At 37.6% G+C, this 24,008-nt stretch overlaps 2 protein-coding genes across 3 annotated transcripts in view; both read left to right on the forward strand.

The window, feature by feature from the left end:
* Positions 1–8,716: 8,716 nt before the first annotated feature.
* tmem167b (transmembrane protein 167B) lies at positions 8,717–12,961 on the forward strand. Its single transcript, XM_079858186.1, has 3 exons — positions 8,717–8,844; positions 11,319–11,450; positions 11,529–12,961. Exons 1-3 carry the CDS (start codon positions 8,835–8,837, stop codon positions 11,609–11,611), a joined length of 225 nt encoding a protein of 74 aa, XP_079714312.1. The 5' UTR covers positions 8,717–8,834; the 3' UTR covers positions 11,612–12,961.
* A 5,347-nt stretch (positions 12,962–18,308) lies between these two features.
* The window catches only part of mapk14b (mitogen-activated protein kinase 14b), a 37,858-nt gene continuing 32,158 nt past the window's right edge, over positions 18,309–24,008 (forward strand). For both annotated transcript variants that reach the window (XM_079857383.1, XM_079857384.1), the window contains exon 1: positions 18,309–18,696. In XM_079857383.1, the coding sequence (XP_079713509.1) occupies positions 18,578–18,696 (119 nt within the window). In that variant the 5' untranslated portion in view covers positions 18,309–18,577. The remainder of the gene's footprint in view (positions 18,697–24,008) is intronic.

Genomic DNA, 24,008 nt, shown 5'->3' on the forward strand with positions numbered 1-24,008 from the left:
ATATCCAAGCATTAGGATGCAGTCACATCACCTTTGAATGGCGAAATTCCCCTGACGAAATGAAGTCATCTCAATCAGAATCTGTAATTCCATGCATTTCGCATCAGAATCAAGTTTGTTAAACTTGGAATACACAAAAAGAGGATTGTGAATGGCAGTGAAGCCACGCAACCAATGCTGGTAGGTTACATGATAATGACAACATAGTACGTCCATATTACATCCATACTATATAGAACATACTTTTGTTGTGAAGGAATTACTTGTTCAAAATAAGTACCAAGAAAGTCTGTGATTTCGGACGCAGCCATTGGCAAAGAAATTCCCATTTAAGAGAAGCAAATTTTCATGATCAATTATAAGATTATTATCATTTTAATTTTTCACTACAAGACTAGTAATGTGCGTTAACAAAGTAAATGCAGTACAATGTAAAATTTTAAGTTTTAATCTTGTCTATAGAATGCAGTATTTTATTTTAAAATGTCTGAATTCTATTATAAATGCAATTAAAAAATTGACCAGTAAAAATATGACTGGTTATAAAAAAGTTATTGATACAAAATTGTCATTAGTGCACTTTGAAAGCCAAGGAGTGAAGGGTTGCACATGGACTAAAGGTGAGAGGGCACAGCACAAAATAAGTAAGGGATAATGTAGTACATTATCCCTTACTTATCTTGGTTGAATTTTAATGTAGAATGCGGTCTGTTATGTAAGGGATAATGTAGAGCGAGGCTGATGTATTGAGTCTATTGTCTTGAATCAGCCTGAAGGGGTTGTATTCGCTATAACAATCGCCTCGCTCTACATTATCCTGCTTATTACATGGCTACCTACCAAATAAATCAATAATTTGACACAAAATATTGATTTAAAAAGGAGTTTATTGATTGAAAAATGATTGTATTGCTTCCGCTAAAGAAAATAGTCCGTTCCGTCTCTACGGTTAGAATCCTGCGCGGCGGACGCTCTGTTTTTCATGGAAACCGTACTTCGCAGCGGTCTGTTATCAAGAAATAACGCACCGCATTCTACATTAGAATTCAACCAAGCCATGTAATAATTCTTGATAACAGACCGCAGCTAAGTATGGTGTGTTCACACCAAACGCGAAGTGTATATTCGCATCGCGTTACTCGCTCTAGATTACTCGCGGGACGTTTTTCTTGTTTTTCGCGTCACTCGCGAATAAAAACATCCCGCGAAAAGTAGTGTGTCATCATCATCAACAACAACACAATTTCTTTCTGCCATAATTTTTCCGTCATGTCTGAAATAAATGATATTGCTGCTCTGTAAACGCCGACGTGGGTTCACAGCACCATCCAGAGACGCACTCAACTCGGTGAATTTCACCGTCTTCACGCGAATTTTCCGCTCGAGTTGAATTTTTTCCATTTGCGCGGAAGACGCGATTGAGGCGATTATCGAGCTTTCGCGGCAAACGCGTCGCCCAATTCGCATCATTCGCGCCGCCCGGCGCGAATCTATTCGCGTCTTTGCATTGACTTGTATGTAATCTACTCGCGCAAATAATTAAATTCGCGTTTGGTGTGAACACGCCATAACATCCTTGCCATCAAAAACAGAGCGTATGGACGCAGGATTCTAACCGTAGAGACGGAACGGACTATTTTCTTTAGCGGAAGCAATACAATCGTTTTTAAATCAATAAACTCCCTTTTAAATCAATATTTTGTGTCAAATTATTGATTTATTTGGTAGGTAGATGTAATAAGCGGGATAATATAGAACGAGGCCGTTGTTATAGCGAATACAACATGTAATAATAATAAAAGTGAATAATATTCATGATAATGTTTGCTTCTGATAGAACAAGCAGTTCCTTGTGTAAGCATTTTGTTCTTCTGTTGTTGGTTCAATAGCCTGTGATGGTGATGTGTCTCAAGTTTTCCTCTGGCGTGTTTTGTATGTTTTCTCTGAGTCTCAGTAGAGAATTGAATCACAGGTCCAATCAATCTCCTAAACAGTAATAAAATAGAATTGAATTGAATATACTTTTACAAAAGGTTTTTATCATATTTCAGTGGTACACCAACGTTTTTTTTAATGTTTTGAAAGAACTTCTATCCTCATCAATGCTCTATTTATTTGTTACAGTAATTTATTAGATGCTTTAAAAACGAATTTATTAAATACTGTAATATACTTGTGAAATATTACAATTTTAAAAACCGTTAAAATATAACTGCTGAATTCTAAACTGTAATTTATTAATGTGATCAAAGCTGAATTTTTAGCACCATTACTTCAGTCTTCAGAGGCACATTGTCTTGTATGCATTTGCAAGGAGGCATTCATCGTCTCTATTTAGTTTATTGAAGAGCGCATGAACAATACTGTATTCAGCATGTTTACATAAGGAACGCCTTACTCTCTTGTCTCCCCCTAGTGGGCTGGACAGAACATCACAACTAAAGAAGTAATTTACAATACCCTGACACCTCCCCCTTTTAGTCAAATACTTCAGGTTACAATTCTGTTTACCTTATGATTATAACATCTTATACCATGGTCTGGGTGAATATTCGATTCTGATTGGCTGCAGGGTGTCCATTAAAAAGTGATAGAGGACCCCTGGTAAAGGAGCTATTAGGGAAACCAAGTTATTGTTTGTAAAAACTTTAGATTTCGATTGTAAAACTAATTCAAATATAAACTAATGTTTTAAAAATGTGTTATTTGGCAAGTGACCATGGTATAAGCGGGTTAATGCCCTTCGAGGTGTCCATTGTCAGGTATTAATGGACTTTGACAATGGACACCTCGTTGGGCATTAACCCTTATGTTTCAGTAACCTTACATAACAAAGATGACTATGTATTTAACTCTCGAATCTAGAACTCACTTACCAGAACATATTTTCTTTAAACACAACATTACTCTGTCTTTGCTATCACATGTCAGTTTCTTAATTCTTCACATCAAATGTCAGAATATTAATTATTATGTTCAGGTACTCAAGCCTGGCCATATAACACAAACACAATAAAGGCATTTGTTACCGACAGTATATTATCGCTGAGCAGGTTTACTCACTCTGCAGGATCTAGTGATAATATGTAGCCTGGAAATCCAGACCTAAATCTGAAAGATTAATGGTCTGGCGTCGACTAATGAAAATCGGCCAGCTCGAGGGGCGGCACCAAGCATGCATTTGAAAATCTCACTGCACGCAATTGGATAACATACGACCAATCACGACAAGCCCCATATGCTTAGCTACCAGCGGAGCTAACTGACTCTTGCCGTATCCGGTCGGCAAAACAGCAAAAACGTCCTTTTTGCAAAGGAGCGATTCGAGCGCCATCTTCTGTTCCTGTTTTAGATAAAAAGCCAAGTCTAACTCGTTCATTGTAGCGGCCAAAGCCGTTTCAAACAACTGGTGTTCATCCATAACCATCTTGCTATGTTTACTAATGACTTGGACGTCACAGCGCTGTTGTCATCTTTAGCTCGCCTCTGGCCCGCCTATATCAGATAACCCGATGTGATTGGTGCAGCTCGGATACAAGGGCATATTTAATGAGCATCATTACTCGACACCAGAGTAACTCGCTGAGCAAATTCAACTTGTGCTCTCGCGAGAACTCTGGATTTCCAGGGTAGATAATATGTTTCCCTGCAGATAAATCAGAGTCTCTCTGAAGTTGAACTTTCTGTGGTGACTGTTCTGAACTCTCCACTGTCTTTAAAGTGGTTCCCGGGACTCCGTCAGGCAGCAACTGAAGATGCCTGCGATTTCTCCGTTTCTCTCCCCCCTTTTCGTTGAAAACTTCATATGACCTTGGAGTAGTGCTCTCTGCCAGCACCGTAGCAGGTCCTTTCCATTTAGATTCATCATCCAGCTTTAACAATACTGAATTCCCTGGCCTGAGAACAGGTTAGTCCTTCGCACCATGTCGTCTGTTAAATTAGTATGCATGCTTTTCTTTTGCTGCTTGTCTTTCTCTCCCACACTTGATTTGTTTGGCCACTTTGGTCTCCGGTAAGGTGGGTAGAGTGGTACGGATTTTTCTTCCCTTAAGCAATTCTGCTGAGCTGACCCGTGTAGAGGAGGGGGGTATGGCTCGGAAACACATGAGTGCCATCAACGGGTCATCCTGTTTCAGAAAGCGCTTCGCTGTCTGAACGGCCCGTTCTGCATGTCCGTTACCTTGTGGATTGTGCGGACTCGATGTAATGTGCTGAATATCGTACACACCACAAAACCTTCTCCAGGCTTCACTGGAGAACTGCGGTCCATTGTCGGTAACAATTTGTTCTGGTACGCCGAATCTCGCAAATAACGCTTTGAGTCTCTGAATTACATGTTCAGATGTTGTGCCATGTAGAAGAAGAATTTCCAAGTAGCGCGAATAGTAGTCAGACACCACCAGATATTGTTTCAATTTATGCATACACAAGTCTGGTGTTGACTGGAGAGGTTCCTTGCGCGGCGCACGTTTATTTTCTATGCAAAACTTACATGTCTCTATCTTTCGCCTAAGATCCTCAGAAATTCCAGGCCACCACACAGTCTCTTGAGCGCGTGCCCTGCACTTTGACAAACCTCGGTGTCCGTCATGAATTCTGCTAAGCATCTCGTGTCTCATCACTTTTGGAATTACTATGCGATTCCCCGGCACACTCAGTCCCTCACTCACTGACAAAGAGTCTTTCCATTTGTACACTCTGTACACTATTAGGAACACTTTTAGCATATTCCGGCCATCCTTCTGTTACGAATCTCTCTACAGTTTGTAGCTGCTCATCCTTTTGTGTCTCCGTTTTTATTTCTGTGAGCTTACTCTGTGACACAGGCAGACATCTGATGATTGCATTCACGAGAAACCTCACATCTGCTGTCATGAATCATGAAGTCTTCCGTAGTTTCAATAGGCTTCGCGACAACCAAGCTTTTGCCAGGCGCATACTCCGCTTTCGTGTTAAACCGCATGAGTCTCATCAAAAGTCTCTAACATCTCACTGGCACAGTGTCCAAGTCTTTACTATTGATCAGCGGTATTAATGGCTTGTGATTGATCAATTTAAATGTGTCCATGCCCACTAAGTATTTCTGGAACCTTTCACATGCCCATTTGCCTGCAAGGCATTCCTCCTCAATCTGGGCGAATCTTGTTTCAGAATCAGTCAGTCTTCTAGAACAGTACGCGACCGGTTTCCAGCTGTCGTCATGTTTCTGCAGTAAAACACCGGCGATACCGTAACTGCTAGCATCCGCTGACACCACTGTTTCTTTTCCCAGATCATAGTTTGCCAGGACTGGAGCTTTTGTGAGTGAGCTTTTAAGTGTGTTGAATGTGCTTTTCTGCAGTTGATCCCATGTCAATTTTTGAGCAGCTCATACACTCTCAGAAAATAAAGTAGGCTACATAATTGTACCTTTAGGGGTACAATGGCTTGTCACTGGGGCTGTACCCTCAAGGGTACAATATTGTACCTTTCTTTAAAAGAAAAGGTACATATATGTACCTTTTAATGCTTTTTGACCCTCAAAAAGGTACATATATGTACCTTGAGGTCCAATAATAAGCCCTATGGGATACGTTAGTGTAGATTGTACCTTGGGGGACAGAAATTGACTCCTACTGTACCCCTATTTCTGACAGTGAAAGCATCTCCCTTCATTGCCAAGTCCGGGATGTATTTACCCATGTAGTTTATGAGGCCTAACGCCCTCCTCAACTCATTTACATTTTTCGGCTCTTGCAAGTCACTTATTGCACGCACCTTTTGAGGGTCTGCCCTGACACCCTGTGCATCCACGACATGACCCAGGAAGCTTAACTCTGCTTTCCTGGATACGCACTTATCTTTGAGGCCCACACTTTCCATCCTTTTCAGCACTTTTTCCAGGTGTTTGTCATGCTCTGCCCGATCCTTCCCGCACACGATCACATCGACCATGTATACAGCAACTCCTTCCATGTCCATTAGAAGCTGGTTAAATTTTCTTTGGAAGATTTCCGGAGCTATGCTGATTCCCAATGGGAGCCTCTTAAAGCAATAGCATCCCACCAGAGTGATGAATGTTGTCAGCGAGCTGCTCTCATTATATAACGGAATCTGCCAAAATCCTGACGCTGCGTCTAATGATGTAAAGACGCTCGCTCCTGCTAATTTAGCTAGAATCTCATCTGTTGTGGGAAGCATGTACCTCTCTCTTTTTATGTTGTCATTCAGTTTATTTAATCCCACACAAATTCTGACGGCTCCATTGGGCTTCATGACTGGTACCATGGGTGCACACCAATCTGTGTGACTCTTTCCACAACACCTTGTTCCTCCATTCTCAGTAGTTCTGCTGTAACTTTAGGAAGTGCAGTATGTACTGCGTATGGCTCCTCGCCTTCTTTCAGGTTTATTTTTACCGGCTCTGTTTTCATTGTACCGCTTCCTTCATCTTGGCCATCTGCTCTATTCTTTTGACTAGCCCCATCTCAGCTTTCTGTCGGCTTAGAAGGTTACTGACAGTTCCTCCCGCAACCACATACACGGTAATGGCATACTTTCTACCTCTATGCTCCACTTCTGCAGTGAACTGTCCGATGCAATTCAGTGATCCGCCTGGGCTGTCTAGTGCTGTGTTCGAATGAAGGAGCTGAGCTCTTGGGCAAAGCTTTTCATATGTCACAGTGTTCATTACGGTAACATCCGCTCCCGTATCGATCTTAAAACTAACTGGAGTATCACCTATCTTGAGCAACACAATCCATTTAGCTTCTTCGGACTCATTTTTATTACTCACTGTGCCCAGGTAAAAGCTCTCTTCACTCACTTCTTTCGCCATCACTTGTCTCACAGTTTTCGATGTGCACATTCTCGCCCAGTGCCCTTTTCTTTTGCATTTTCTGCGTTCAGTATCTGCTGCTGGGCATTTTCTGATGTCTTTGTGTCCAATGCCCAATGGTCAGCGCAGCGCGAGCTCTGTAACAACGCGCCGTTTCGTCCCACTTTCGATGTATTTGGCTTCCCATAATGAACAAGTCGAAGGCTTTTCCAATGTAAATTTGCGTGTTCCTTCTCCTTTTCCCTATTCTTTGCTATTTGTTCATCGGAACGTTGTCTCTTTGGTCGTGTGTCGGCCATATAAAAATTCAAGAGAATATAATTAACCCCCCAACCCCCACCCCCACCCACACCCACAAATCATTCTTGTTGGTTATTGGCTGGAACGCTGTTTGTTATGTTTCGTGGTCCAGGCTGGGCCAGTTTGTTTTTGTTGCCGTTTGTGGAGCCTGGGCTGTCTACAGAGACCGTGTTTTTTTACAGTGTGTTCAGGGGACAGGCATCTAGCGGATAGTGAGGAGATGTTACAGTGGCGGTTGGTGCTAAACAAACTGAATTATTAATGCAGGACTGAATGTAGGCTAATTGTTAAATAACCATTTAACAGTGATAATAATGTAACATTAGCCTACTGCTTAGCTAAAAATGGAAAATTCAGCATTTAATGCATGCCATAATTTAAAGCAATAGCCAATTGCCAAAGAAATCAGAATTTTTGGGCTAAATGGCGATGTATGTAATCTCAGTATTTACATTTTTTTCTATTTGAATAAAAAAAAAAAAGTTATTTCATATCCTGATCAATATTGTCCTACAAACAATGTTCATATAGTGAAGGCTATGAAAACAAACATAGTGAGTGGAACCTTGCAGTCTATCTAAGCAGTCTATCCAAAAAAGGGGTCAAATCACATTACATTCTAACATTGCAACATTACAATCTAAAAACAAAAAAAGTTTTTTAAAAGAAGTAGGTAAATTTACTAAACTAAATGAAAATAAATAAAAACAAAACTGATATCATAAAAAATACACTTGTAGGTTTGAAATTCTTTAGCACATTTATGTTCTCCAACAACAACAAATATTCAACAACAAATATTTTAGCAAAATTTATTTATAATTTATTGTTAATGTATATTTTAGTCAGAAATATTGCGCTCCGTTTGTTCGGCGCTCGTTCACGGAAGTTTAGTCTGCAGAAGGCTCGTCGTCATGACAGCAAAATGGAAATATTTGCTTGACTTGACAACTCTGTTGAATGCGAATGTGATTGAAAAAGTCCCATTCAGACTTTGGTGGTGCGTTGCCCAATCGCCCTAATGAAGAAACCGCCCCTGGGATCATGTTCATATCATCAGCAGGCACACTTGACGTGGTCTGTTATTAACGATTATGAAGACAACCGCTCTTTTCACAATTTTGCTAAATTTAAAAATAGTTTGAGAGTTTTACTTACTTAGAGATAACAATCATTTGATTTACAATAAATTAATTTAAAAACCTTATCAAATCTATTTATTTTTATCTTATTGTTTTATCAGTGTTTATTTTAATCATTATTAATCATAATTATTATTAATAATAAAAGGTATATTTTAGTATAGAATTATGTATATATTAATAATGTTAATAATAATAATAATAATAATAAAGCTACAAAAAGTATGTATACTATAAAATTACACAACATTATATACAAAATACTGTCATTATTATTATGTAAACTAAAACAAATATATAATATAACATCATACATAAAATATAATACATATACAAGATACATTTTTATAACATTATATACGAATATTTGATTATTATTACACTCCCGTAATGACCAAAAAAAAAAAAAAAAGAGCGATAGAAGCTTTTAATCTGTATGGTGATTTCCCATAATTCCGTGTAACCGGAAGCGTTCGGGAAGCCTGTGCTGTCGATGCGGAACTGATGAAGACAGTAAATAAAAAAGCTTTGGGAACTTGCGCTTCATCTCAACACGGGGTTTAAAATCTGCAAAAATGACAAACGGTATGTTAATAAACTCGTGTTCTGAGGTGAACTATCTGGTGCTCTTTTATACGTCAGAGAGCGATGAATGCTGTCAGTCAGCTGAGCTGTGTGTGTGTGTGTGTGTGTGTGTGTGTGTGTGTGGACGTGGCTCTTATAGGGTGGCTGCTGGTTTAACATTTAACATCACTGCAAGCTTTTATTAAGTCACGAGCATGATATATTAATGGCGTCTAAATCAAAATGCCTTTATAAATATTATCGTTGAACGGAAGCAAGTGTCATGGTGATAGACTGTTGGTAGCTTGCAAGCTGAGCTCAACTTTAACAGTTTTAGTCATACAGGCGTATTTTTTTCTGTGTAAACATCATTAATCATGTCATTACATTAATCTCAATAGATGTCAAATGTTCACATACTCAATCTGTTGTTAAAATATCAGCCGTCATGTCATACACTAATGTGAGTGAAAATGAAACTCACTTTGCTAGTAAGTTATCACTACAAACATGCATTAAACGCTATGTTGAGGATCCCCGTTTCCATGCCTTGCGCTATTATTTTGTTCCCATGAAAAATGGGAATGTGTTTTAACATTTGTTAGAGAGTAGATTTAATTTTCCAACAGTAATTGTGTAAATCTTTAATAAAGAAATGTGTTTGTTGCCTAGAAGAAACGTTTTGTGATAGTGGAATAGCAGTTAATGTAGCCTGTATACAGTGTGTGTGTGTGTGTGTATACATACATTCATACCTATATATATATATATATATATATATATATATATATATATATATATATATATATAGGGCCCTATAAAATCCGTTTTATTTTTTCCCAAATTCCGTTTTATTTTTTCCCAAATTCCGTTTTTTCCGTTTTAATTTTTGCAAATTCCGTTTTTCCCGTTTTAATTTTTGGGAATTCAGTTTTTTTTTTACCCTTTACTGTTATTTTAGTCGTAAAAAGAGTGTTTTTAATGTTAATGATTAAAATGTACACAAATAAAATAGGAATGACCCTAAATTTATTGAGGTAACAAACAAAATTCTCATTTTAAGAGGTGTTAAATGTGGTTTGGTTTGTTTACATTAGTGAATGTATGAGGCTAACTAACATGAACCACGAGCAATATATTTGTTACTGTATCTTTGTTAATCTTAGTTAACCCTAACCCTGTATTTTTAATGTTACTTCACACAGTGCATTAAGCTAACTAATGTTAACAAATACAACTTTTCATTTAAATAATGTAGGCTACTAAATGGTGAAATTAACATTAATAAAGATTAATAAATGCTGTAGAAGTGCAGTTTATTAATAAAGATTAATAAAGATTAAAACACTTTACAATAAGGTTCCATTTATTAAACTCTAGTTAACTGATCTAGTTAACTAGAGTTTAATAAATGGAACCTTATTGTAAAGTGTTACCGATTTTGTTATACACAGAACCGATTCAGTGTTGGACAGATCAGTTGTTTTAACCATTCATTAAAGTGAATCGGTTCAAAGGAGTCATAGTTCGCGAGTCGGACGTATCATTAGCAGACTTGTACGCGTTGTGTGATTATCCCGGCAGTTAGGACATCGCACAAGATTTGTCAACACAGAAAACATTTCATCATTGGATAGGTTTTGTTTAGTTTATTGAAAGTGTTTTTTATGTCAGCTGAATGGGCGGAACGCTTTTCAGAGAAGAAGGAAAGGTAAAAAAGTTTTTTTTTGCACAATTCACACCCAGCGGTAATTCAGGAAAAAAATATCCGAATGCTCCACGTTAAACTTCGTTCTTCCCATCTTTTACCATTGTGTCAATTCTCAATTGATTTAGATTAATAAGCGCGAGGGAGTGAGAGAGAGCAAGACAGTTTGAAGACGCGCGCGCGACCGGGCCTCTCTCTCTGCTTGTTCTTTCAGTAATATGCGATTTTCCTCAGACACACGTTTTTCTCCCACACAAAAACAGAATTTTATTCCAAATTTGTAAAATTCCGCGAAATTCCGCGTTGACGCTAGATTCCGCGTTAATTTGCCAATTCCGCGATTCCGTGATCGCGGAAATTATAGGGCCCTATATATATATATATATATATATATATATATATATATATATATATAATAAACATTAAAAATAAAAACAAAACTTATATTTAACAACTATATTGTATTTTATTTATTAATGACCAATAGTTGACTTTATCTATTTTTTTTTAATGATTTTAATTTAATTAATTTTTAATTTAGTGATATCTATTATTAAATATGGATAGCATGGAGAATGCTTGCTCATAAGTTCACCTAGAGTCGTAAATGACTGAATGGATAGACTTTATTATTAAATGTGTAGGCCTACATTTAAATTTGATTGCTTTCATGTAAAAATATATAGATACAATGACCCAGGACCCTATTCTATTAGTTTCTCTTTAATATTATAATATTATTATATAATGTTATTAAACTTTTTTTTGTTGTTGTTGTTGCTTTCAGTGTACTCTTTCGACGGCATTCTTGTATTCGGGCTTCTCTTCATTTGCACGTGTGCGTACCTGAAGAAGGTCCCTCGTCTCAACAGCTGGCTCTTGTCCGAGAAGAAAGGTGTCTGGGGGGTGTTCTACAAAGGTAAGTGGTGTGTAGGACCTGCAACTGAAGACAGTTCTCCTGCAGTGATAGTGATGTTTCTCTCTGTCTTCTCTGCAGCTGCAGTGATCGGCACGCGGCTTCATGTCGCTGTGGCGGCGTCCTGTTTGTTCATGGCTTTTTACCTGATTTTCCTGAAATGACCTGGATAGATCTGTCTCTTGGACACTGGACTATGGAAAGCCGATAGAAATGCAGTGCTGGCAGAGATCGCCCACTCCAGAAGAAGACGCTCAGAGACCCGACTTAACACTGGTTCAGGACCTGCTTTCCACTTTTGTAAATGTTTAACTTAAAGATTGGATTTTGGAGGAACTCGGTCCTAGATCAGGGTGAAGTGGTTATATGGAAATGGAGCGCCTACTTAGGGATTCAAACTTCACATCTTTTTGTTGTGTTGTTCTCTCAAACATGCACATGTTTTGCTTGGGCTTATGGGGTTACAGTAAAGAAGGTAGAAACAATGTTATCTTGTACAATTATTGAATATAAGGTGATTTTAAAAAAAAAACTATTTTAGGTTTTTGTTGTCATAACTGGCTTTACTCAAGTTATCCCACATGTTTATAAAGACCTATTGTTTGCAGCATGATAAAATTACCTAAAACAGTTTCATTGTTTCACGTTAAAGTGGGCAAATTTAACAGGAAGCATAACAGTCATTTAGTTTAGTTGTAATGTACTGGCTCATAAAAAATAAAAAAAACATAACATTATTTTTTGATATTACATATGTGCCTAGATGCTTTAATTTGATTATATATGTCAAAGCAATGCTGCGTTCACGCCATGTCGTCTCGAGATGTAGCCATTCACGTCCTCAAACTGAGAATCATGCATTTCTGTGGCAACACTATCAACTCCTAAATCAATCTACAGTGGTCACATGGTACACAGAGGAGCTCTTAGAAAAGTCCAATCTTGCAAGATGTTATCACAAGCTCTACGAGGAAGTAAATGCTTTGTAATGACGCACACCATGTGATTGCAGTCTGAGGATGTGTTTGGTTCGGTTTGATAAATACACAGCTAAATGGACTTATATAAAGATAAACCACACGGACACCATAAACGGACATTACACACTACAATTTAAATCTTTAACATTCACAAGGGTTTCAGTCTTATCCTTCCTGTTTAGTGACCATATAATTTATCTTATTTTTTCAAATATTATGTCAAGTTTCTGTAATATAGCCTTAGAATGCTGAATATATAAACCCTCATGTTGGTGCAATTTTGTATATTACGTAAGTGTAAATGCCAAGATGTTCTTTTGTATTTCTGCATTCAGTTTGTGTGCCCTAAATCCAATCCTATCATCATTTCTTCATGTACAAAAGTCAACAATTGAACTAGCCTCTTTCGGCCTGTAAATGTACATAGTCATCCTCTAAAACTGCTCTATACAAAATTATAGTTGTTGGGTGTTCATATTTGTAAACGTGGAACATAATAAATAATTGATATAAAACCCTATGCAACACAATACTAATATGTGTGAAGATGTTTTTCTTGTTCATATATAGCTAAGACATAGTGATAGCCGATTATTCAGAATGATATCTGCCAATATCAATAGTTTGATCATCTTAAAGGGTTAGTTCACCCAAAAATAAAACTTCTGTCATTAATTTCTCACCATCTTGTCGTTCCAAACCCGTAAGACTTTCGTTCATCTTCAGAACACAAATGAAGATCTTTTTGATGAAATCTGAGAGATTTCTGTCCCTCCATTGACGGCTACACAACTCCCACTTTGGTGCTTTAAAGGTCCCATGGCATGAAAATTTCACTTCATGAGGTTTTTTAACCTTAATATGAGTTCCCCTAGCCTGCTGGTCCCCCAGTGGCTAGACGTTTTGATGGGTGTAAACCAAGCCCTGGGTATGTTTGATAAAATGAAAGCTCAGACGGGCGAATCTAGAATCTTCCCTTTATGTCGTCCGAAGGGGAAAGGTTACCTCCCCTTTCTCTTCTTTGCCCGCAAAGAGAATTTGTCCCACGCATGAGAAAATGAGCTGAAATTGTTTTTTCCTCGAGAGACATCATGGCTTGCAAACGAGCGAAACATGGCATTTGCTCAGTGTTTGGATGTACAAATGAACACAAAAGTATTTTTTTAGTTCCTTCATTCGAGCCTCTGGAGAACCAGTGGGTTATGTGAGTTTCTGATGTGTAATTGTTCAAGTTCAGACAGATAATCTTTCTCTCAAAGTCGTTCAATACCGTTTATGCATCAGTAAATCAAGCCAGTGACTAAACGATCAACTTCACATCGTTTCTCTTGGTAGGATGAAAATAATCTTACTTAAACTGTGATTAACATATATAAAGAAAGCGATCAAAGAACAATCCCTTTCCAGTCGCCCAAGCTGTCAATCACACAGCGCGAGTTTATCTGGACACTTGCCAAACCTCGTTATGAAATCAATGACGCTGTTACACTGCACAACGAAGCTCTTACTGTACGTACATCATGTTTGCATTGGTGAAAGCATTAGTGAGAGTAGCAGAAACTGCGTTGCAATGATAAGATCTTCATTCACGTGATCAACGGGCTGTCATCTGCTCAATGCTCATCACTGCAACCTTTTATGTGATGGGAATAGATCTAAATACTTAAAAAACTTCTCATGATTCGTTAATCCTGATAGCTGTAATAGTAAAAATGTATAATAGCTGTAATAGTTTAAGTATTCGAGAGAGTTCCACATGTAATTCTAGATATTTCATATGCAAGCATGTCAGCCAATCACAGCAGTGGGCGTTTACACTGAAGTCTCACAGCAGCCAATCACAGCAGTGGGCGTTTACACTGAAGTCTCACAGCAGCCAATCACAGCAGTGGGCGTTTACACTGAAGTCTCACAGCAGCCAATCACAGCAGTGGGCGTTTACACTGAAGTCTCACAGCAGCCAATCACAGCAGTGGGCGTTTACACTGAAGTCTCACAGCAGCCAATCACAGCAGTGGGCGTTTACACTGAAGTCTCACACAGACACGCCCCTTAAAACAGAGTGTTCAAATCAGAGGCTAAAATCAGGCTAGGAAAAATGCCTTTTATTTCTAAATTATTACAATTTTTGATGTTAAAAACATACTAACATTATAAGGGCACCCCAAGAAACATTATAAAATAATAAAATAATCCATGTCATGGGACCTTTAAAAAGTTCATTGAGAGATTGTAAAACTAATCCATCTGAATTGAGCGATTTACTCCAACATTTCTGAAGATACTCAACTGCTTTATATGATGACCAGAGGGGCTGTTCCATAAAACAAGATTAGAACATGCAAGCCAGGCTTATTTTGCTTAGTCGATTGATTCTGTTTCATAAAACAAACTTAAAATAGTTGAAACTCAGTTACTCTGGCAGCTTATGCTGGGAAACTGACCTGGTCCAGGCTAACTGTCACGCTAAGCCTGAGTTGTTACACACTGATATGAAACGTTAAGTGCCATTGTTCACTTATTAACGTCTTTCCTCGGTTGAAACACTGATTGAGTGATTACAAGAGAATGATACATTTCTGTAAGTTGTACTGTATCTTTCAAATGCACGTTATTTTTTCATGCTATAACTTGTATCAAATTAAACTGAACACAAAACGTGTTAAAATAGCCTAGTCACAGCACAAAAAATGTGTCAAGAATCAATGAGAGTATAGTATGATCACAGATAAGCTTCGGATGAATCGGTTATTGCTGCTTTCTGTTTCCTTACTCTCTATTTGAAAACAGTTGTTACTTAAGGAGGACGAATATATTTTTGGACTGTAGTGGAATTTGCAGATGGTCGCTTTAGCAGCCTAAGCGAATATGCAGGAATATCAAACCTAAAACTAACTTTACTGCCCTGTTTTATTTGATAAACGGATCAACACCTACATCAAATGTAGATGTTAACTATAAAGCGTGTATAGATGCATCCACTCTGAAGAGAATCAGCAGATAGTGTACTATATTATTTTCAACAGTGTCAGCCAATAGTGGCATAGAGACCGCCCTCTGATGTTTGATTGACACATTCTCATTTGCATGTTGCGCCAAGGAATAAATACGGAGCTACATTCAAAAATTAATAAACGTTTAAAGGAAAAATATATCTTTCAGTTTAGCATTTCCTTTAACATTTTTTTTAATTCCCCTCAACATTGGTTTTTAGTTAGTCATTTTTTTCCACATTTAATTATTTATATATATATATATGCAGGAATATGTGTATTTATGTATTTATTAATGTCTTTATTTGCACATTTATTTATTTATCTATGATGAATTTTGTGAAATTTTTATTTATATATTTATTTATTTTGCGTATTTATTTATTTATTGTTTTTGCAGGTTTCGTCCTCCATAGTTACTCTCAAAGATATGTCTGATATTGTGATGATTTTGTTTGAATGATTCCTTAATAGGCCTATATATAACTCTTCTTCTTGTTCTTAATGACATGTCAACTCTAGAGGTCCAGAGGTCAAAGTCCCTATATATAGGCTATAATGTGATGGGTTACATTAGGTAAATTCAAATTTCTGTAATGATAGCCAATATTTTGCTCATTTTTTTTATAGATGCCATAAGATATAGGCCATATATACAATTAAATCATACATATTCTATTATTAGCTCTGTATTTGAAGAATTTTAAAGATGAACGCGCATCCTTATCCTGAAATAAATAGTGAATGACAGTAACCTCCGAAGCATTTTGTGTTTACATCTGCTTGTTTCGAGGCTTTCGTTTGCATTCACACGTTTTTGACCAGCAGATGTCCTCAGCGTTCAGTGTTTTCAATCTTTTTTTTTTTCACTGAATAATTTTTACAATTTATTGGATTGATTCAAAGATTAAGATCGTTTCTCCATTCACTTACCTAGTGATTAAAATATAGTTGGAGAATGGTGATCGTTTAGTTGTTGTTCTTTTAATTTTAATCGTTTAATTGTTGTTTTAAATGTGATATGAAGTATTAGCCTAAATTAATAATAAATCTATGGTGTGGACTGGAATGTGATTCACCAAATGTTTCAAGCAGACTGTTTGTGCCTTAAAGACAATTTAAATAACAATTCTATATTTTTCTCACTGATCACTTTGATCTCAGTGACTGTAAAAGTTTACCAAGACTTTATAAATGTCGGGCCAAAATTGTTACTTTTCTCACCGATGTTTAAGGATGACCCAATCACAGTGATCTGCGTACTCCCGTTTACTAGCACTTCAACTTTACCATATTTGTATTTACTATTATTATTAGACTACTACTGGAAACATTGTCTTACAAAATAGTTATATTAGCCTACAAATAAACATTTAGTTTTAATGACGACACGGTTGGAAATTTTAATCTTGGCCAGTATCAAAACAACGCATTTCATCGTTAACTGCTGTTTTAAACTGGTATCTGAAAACATAATATATTTCACTGTCCACTAGGAAAGATTATTTATTAACTAAACTAAATTTTATTAATAGCCTATTATTGCTAGGGAAGTTCCATAAACTGGCTCCAAGCCTATTAGATCGATTGATGTATAAGGTAAGCCTTTCCACTTTTATATATATATTTATATAGCCTATGTTTCCCCCTTTTATATCTTTACATTTTATTATTTTATTGTTCACCTAATAGTCCAATCATTTTATGAAAAAAGGTTGAACAAATTGCAACAGAAGCAAACTCAACTGATTTCGTATCCTCAATATGTGTAAAAATGTTAACCTTTATATATCACCATGAAAATTACTGAGTTGATTACTTACATCAAGACAAACAAAAATTGTATTACAAGTTTTTTGAAATTGTTTGTTAACATGGACAAACGGTGCATAATCTAATTATGTATGTGCTAATTTGCATAAATACCACAACAGATCTAAACATTGGGTATAGCCAGATGAAAATGTCTTGTTGAATCTTGTTGACACTTAACAGTAAAATACTTAATGTTAAGGTCTGAATGGAACCCAATTAGGCTACCCATGAGCATTAATACATAGAGGCAGGAAGAAGTACTTTAAATCAGCCTTATTGCAGAGATGGGGTTTGGGGCTGGGTCCGTGGGACTGTTTCTGGGGATTCACTTTTTATTTTGCCTACCTTTTGTCTTCTGCATTCTCCTTACCATTGTCTCCTGTTCTTCCCCCAGAAACAGTCCCCCAGACCCAGCCCCAAACCACATCTCTTAAAAATTAATAAAGGCTGGTTTCTACAGTACTTCTTCCTGCCTCTATGTATTAATGCTCATTGGTAGCCTAATTGGGTTCCATTCAGACCTTAACATTAAGTATTTTACTGTTATGTGTCAAAAAGATTCAACAAGACATTTTCACCTGGCTAGACCCAATGTTTAGATCTGTTGTGGTATTTATGCAAATTAGCACATACATAATTAGATTATGCACCATTTGTCCATGTTAACAAACAATTAAAAAAAAACTTGTAATACATTTTTTGTTTGTTTTGATGTAAGTAATCAACTCAGTAATTGTCATGGTGATATATAAAGGTTAACATTTACCCTATTCACGTGAGTAACAGAATGAATAGGCGTATGAAGAGGCTATATTTGGGTCTTTTTCGAAACTTTCCCCTAATGGGATTCTTCGGGGCTTTTTTTTTTTTTTTTACTTACTCAGGACATATTGCTGATACAAAATCAGCTGAGTTTGCTTCTGTTGCAATTTGTTCAAGGTTGACCCCCCATTTTGGCTTAAAATGACTGGACTATAATATAAACAGTTTGCTGTGTCGCTTAGGTTCTCGTTCTCGCGAGGTTTGGGCCGAAGTCCCGAGAGTTTCCCTTAGGTCGTGACGTCAAGCGTGTTAGTCAGAGGAGAACCTGTAACAGAAAAAAAGGAAAGAAATCCAAGAAGTCCGCAGCAGAAATCTCACGCTTCGCCACCCAGCGACTCCTCAAGGATCAGAGTTGGAGTTTGTGCACGATCTTCAGCGCCAGTGCATGTGACCGATGTCCTCTGATGCACGCGGACAGCTCTGTGAACGCGGAGCTCGCGCTTTTGTTTAGTTAGTTGTTTTGTTTATATCAGAGCACTGAGATCAGGAGAGCAGCAGAAGTTTCCACTCCTCTACAGGAATGTCCCAGAAGGAGAGACCGAATTTCTATCGACAGGAGCTCAATAAGACCATCTGGGAGGTGCCGGAGCGGTACCAGAATTTGTCGCCCGTGGGTTCTGGAGCTTATGGATCCGTATGGTAAATATCTATACTGGAGAATAGTATCGTGCGTAAAGCTCTTGCATAACCAGATCTGGCCGCTCGGGCCTCTCGCGTGCGATCCACAGAGTGTGTTCTGGGTCTGTTTGTGGAGAGTCATGTTGCAGCACTGCAAGTTCAGCCAGAAAACACTCTTTGCAAACCGAGAACGTGAACGGGCTTGCACTCTTAATACGATTGCATGGGATTTTTCTAAAAAAATTTTTTTATTTTTTTATTTTTTTGCTTTGCTTTGCAGAAGTCACTGCCGGGTGTCAAATGGCGTATGCTCAGTGTATTTATATGTGTTGAACATAATGCATGTGTGAGATACGTACTGGTCAGTAGTCTTTGCACGATGTACATTAAAGCAACATTTTGATGTTAAATCCACTATTGTTTTATATAGAATTGTTCTATAATCTATACAGTATTTAATGCAATTACATCAGAAGTGACTGTAATTAAATTACAGAACAAGTAAGAGTAATCCCTTTACTTTTTCTAAGGAACTGTAATTTGATTACTTCGTAATTAAATTACACCCAATACTGGTTTTATTAGTTATCAAATGTGTAATATAATAAGGCAGTCATACATAAAAGTAATATATAGTAAAATGTTATTACTATTTTTAATAAATAATGCAAATTAATGCACATATAATAATGTAAATTATAGTTAGTTATCATTGTACAAAATCAATCAAATAATTAAATGTATTTATAACTAATTAAATGTAATTGTAATTAACTCTAATAAAAAAATTATACAAATATAATTTTTTTAATAAGTAATATAAATTAATAACATATTATAATCTAAATAATAAAGTAAGAATCTGTTACTATTGTGTAAAAAACATAATTAAAACTCAGTTGTGAATGTTTTTGACCATTTGATGTAAAAAGTAAATTTTGCACAAAAATAATCTATAATAAAGTTAAAATAGTTTATTATTGAGTATAAAGCAATAAAAAGTTAAACACAATTAAAACTCAGTTGTTTATATAAGTTATTGCACATTTAATATAAACAGTAAATCATACATTAGAATAATCTATAATAAAAATATTATTATTTTAATAAATAACGTAAATTAATTATAATATAAGTAAATGTATATATTAGGGATGCTCAATATATCAGCCACCATATCCGTATCGGCTGATATATGTTCATTTTAAATGTTATCGTTTATGGCTCGATAAGAAAATCTGTCCGATATATTAAAGCTGATAAATAATGTAATATTTCCTCCAGCTGAGACACTTCAGATGCGCACTGTTCAACATGAGGGCTTTGAATTGCTTGAAATATGATTGAAATCACTTCAAAAAAGAAAAATATGGTTAAGTGCAACATGTGCAGCGCAGTTACAATGATTATAATTGTGTGCTTTGGGACATGGCTTTTAATGGTGAGACTTTTGTTTTTGTAATCAGGCTTCAAAAAAATAATATAAAAATCTAGATTTAGATTTATTGGCCAATATATCGTTTATCGGCTTTTAAATATAAAGAATTATCGTGTATCGATATCTGCCAAAATTTTCAGATCGGAGCATTATAAATGTCTTTGTGAGAGAAATTTAGGTGTATCCAAAGAAATGTAATTTTTCAGTGCATGCTGATGAGGACAGCATGATGTCACTCTCGGCTCTGACTCATAATTCCAGGATTAGGTGGTCTCCTCACCACTGATCTGGGTTAGTCATGCTTGTGAGGACTCCTGTTAGACCTGTGCTAAATATGGCATCAGTTACATGAGTGACTCGAGGAGTCTACATTAGTGGTGGTTTTCCTTCCAGGACCCAGATTTTACATTAGACATCAAGTGACTCAAAATGGTTAGAAACCTCTGCAGGAAATGCATTCATTGAGCTCGTATCGCCGTGTGTGTGTTGGGCTAATGAATAAGAGAAAACCGTTTGCCATGTGACTTGGGGGGTTTCAGGAAGGAGAAGCCTGCATTGCTCGAGCCACGGGTCTGGAGGACGGTCCATTCGGGTCTCTTTCTTTTTCCTGGACAGTCCCTAATAATGTGGGCGGGTCCTGTCCTAGCGGTGTCCTCTGTCAGGGATATAAATAGCGCTCCATTGTGTGTGTTCCCAGGACATTTCAGTCTGGTAAATCAAGCAGTTCAGGTCTGTTCTACGTCAATCATTCCTGCCACGTGTTTCTGGGCACACATGAAGCACTCTGTCTGTCAGGCTGAATATAAAGACACTTCTGATAACCCCGTCACGAGAACCGCTTAAACGGACACTCCAGCCTTTTGCATCAAGCTTTGTATCGTTAGAAACCCAGTCATATTTTTGAATGGTCATGCATTATTCCCTCATTTTCCCCTGAGACGGGGAGAAATACGGATTTCCTGCTTATAATGATGTAAAAATCGTCATTCTAAGCAGGAAGTCCCATATCTTTGTAGAGGGGTTGAGACTACAAACACTCGTTCCTCATTTTTTCCTCATTCGTTTCTCACTGATTACAGATCAGTGGGTGGGACTTCACTTGCAGAAACTAAAAAAGCAATATCCTCCATCTTGTTTGGAAGCTAAGCTAACAGGCGCTGTGGAGCCAGATGTGAAGTTACGACGATAGCGGAAGGTACTCAATATGATATTGAAGAAGAGGATTTTGAAAGTCTGATGCTCGAATCAGATGTTCGTGGCTATCTTTTACGAGCCGCAATATAGCGAAGAGCAGCTGAGGCTGATGGAGGAACAGGAGGCGGAAGAGTGATTTCTCTGATAGGTGGAGACCTCATAGGCGGTGTTCTGGATTAGTGGGAGTGGCTTATGGAGCTGTGCATTGTGGGAGTTGTTGTCTTCCATACAAATGCGCCCTAAAGTTACTTTCTGTCTTTCCTCGGTCAAGAAGGCACCAAAGTAGAAATTTATGTTACATTTACATATATGACCCACTTTAATTCATCTCAGATCTTGAAATTAAACAAATGGAAACAAGAACGTTCAAACTGTGAACAAACAAGTGTATTATTTGACATAATTACATTATTATTTGTGTTTGAATAATGTTTAAATGGTGGAATATTTGTGAATTTGATTATGTAGCTACTTATCCATTTTCTTGCGAGTGCCGTCGAGATTACTCTCTGGTGCCGCGAGACTCCGCCCACTCGCTGCTCTGATTGGCTGTGGGTTTTGATTGATTTTGACGCATCTCGCAGTCACGTCGCGTCTAATGTGGACAGACAAATTATTTGTCGTTGGAATCTTATCGCACCGCGTCTGGTTAGGACACGGTGTCAACCTAAGTTGATCGTAGAACAAATGCCACCAATGGTCTCTACGGTTAACTGAGACCTACAATGCTTTTGGGAAACACAGCCCTGTTTTGCACAGCTAAAAATAACTGGAAGCGGATGACACCGGAAGCCTCGCACATACAATTTACAATCAAAAATACGGTGGATGAGTTATTGATAAAAGTCTATTAACGTATAGAGATTGTTATAGAATATGAACTGTTGCTCACTGTACTAAATATCATGCCACCCGTGGCCCAATCAAATTTGAGAACGGGATATGCAGGTTAGCAATGTAATGTTGTTCAGTGGACATCTCTGCCTTTTTTATTGTTAGAGGTGTGTTTTGTTGGAGCACCAGTGGAATATCTAATCTGTGATTTCATGAAATTCCAGGCTGTGAACGTCTGCAAACGTCCCACATTGTTGAGGTCACAAGTCTTGTTGTTTGAAAGAATCTGGAAGATTCTGACTGCAGAACTCTGGAAGATTGGGAGTTTCTCTTGGAGTGGCTGAATCAAGGGGAAAATCCATGTATTTAAAAAAAAAAAGAAGTTAAGTGAAGAACAGTGTTGTTTATCATCCAAGTGCATCCGTGGAGAACATGAAGTGCGACAGCTGAGCAGAAGCACATAGTCAGTGTGTGTGTTCAGTCCATAGACTGTAAAAAAATATGGACGTAGTGTCCGTGACGTCACCCGTAGGTTTCTGAAGAGCATTTTTGAAGCCTAAAGTGGGCGGAGCCGGCCGTCGCCATCTTGGCTTTGCGTCACTCCCGGATAACAGAAAATAGGCAAACAGGCGGGGCGTGAGTGGAGCTGACTGAGGAGCTTGGCTATGGCTATCTGAAATCACCTAGCTCGACGTGATCGAGTTAGCTGATGATGTAAAGCCAATTAAACGTTCCTATTTTTGCCCTTCGAAATATTATAATAGTTAAAAGACATGGCTACAAGTGAGACTGTGTATTACTTCGAGAGTGTTTGTGTGTGACAGTGATTTATGTGCATACATGTCCGTCACTCTTTCATGGTCCGTCAGCGCGGCATCGCTCAAGTTCGTAGAGAGCTTATTCAGTCCATTTTAAATTCTGATGTTGGCCGTCTCTCAAATGGGTTATGGTTTAACCGTTAAACCATATATATATTGCCTTTGAAGTGCAAGTAAATGTGCTAGAAAATCCGCGCTCATTCATGTGCATTTATTGCACGGACGGAAAAGCGCCGACGCCTGCATGATTTCATCTGACGGTAACTTACATAAGCATATTATAATCCATCTGTTCCGTGAGAGCAGAACGAACGAGCATTTATTGACGTTTTAAATTTGAAAACCCCAAAAAGCAACGAAATTGCCAGACATCCATTAGTGCATGTTCACAAAGGAAAACAACTGAAATACAGCTCTGGTTTTTCTCTCGAACGATAACGACGGAATCCAAAGACGTGGGCTTTGTAACGTTACCCAAGTATTAAATTGTATGAAATAATAATCCCGAAAAAAAGCACAAACACTGCAGAGATGGCAAGTTCAGCAGCTAACATTGCTGAGGTGAAGTGACGGCTAGTAACAGCAGACAAACGGCTAGCACTGACAGCGGCAATCCATCTGTCACTCAAGTAGCTTGGCCACACCCTTAAATTTAAATATTAATCAACTAAACGGACGAGTTATAAAATAATTCACCCCCCTCACAGTTGTTATGAAGGGCAAAATGAGCTGTATAGACCTTATGTAGCTCCGCCCCTTTTCAGCGCTGCGCTCATTGTCTTTTGACTTCCGGTCTGTATTTTCACAGCGTTTTGCGTGTTTATTAATGAACGGCTCGTTTTAAAATCTTCCCGGTCGATTTACATTTGTTTAGTCATCTGCTTTAAACATTACAGTCCTCATGATAACTTTCGTTAACTTTACATTAAGTAAATCCACTTAAAAAGCTAATTACTCCTGGACAGAAATGCCATATAAATATACAGAGCGACCGCAAAACGGAAGTTAAAAGACAATTTTCCAAAGATGGCGGCGCCCTTGTTTCTCTG

The sequence above is a fragment of the Squalius cephalus genome (genome assembly GCF_949319135.1).
Source record: "Squalius cephalus genome assembly, chromosome: 22".
Classification (NCBI taxonomy): Eukaryota; Metazoa; Chordata; class Actinopteri; order Cypriniformes; family Leuciscidae; genus Squalius; species Squalius cephalus.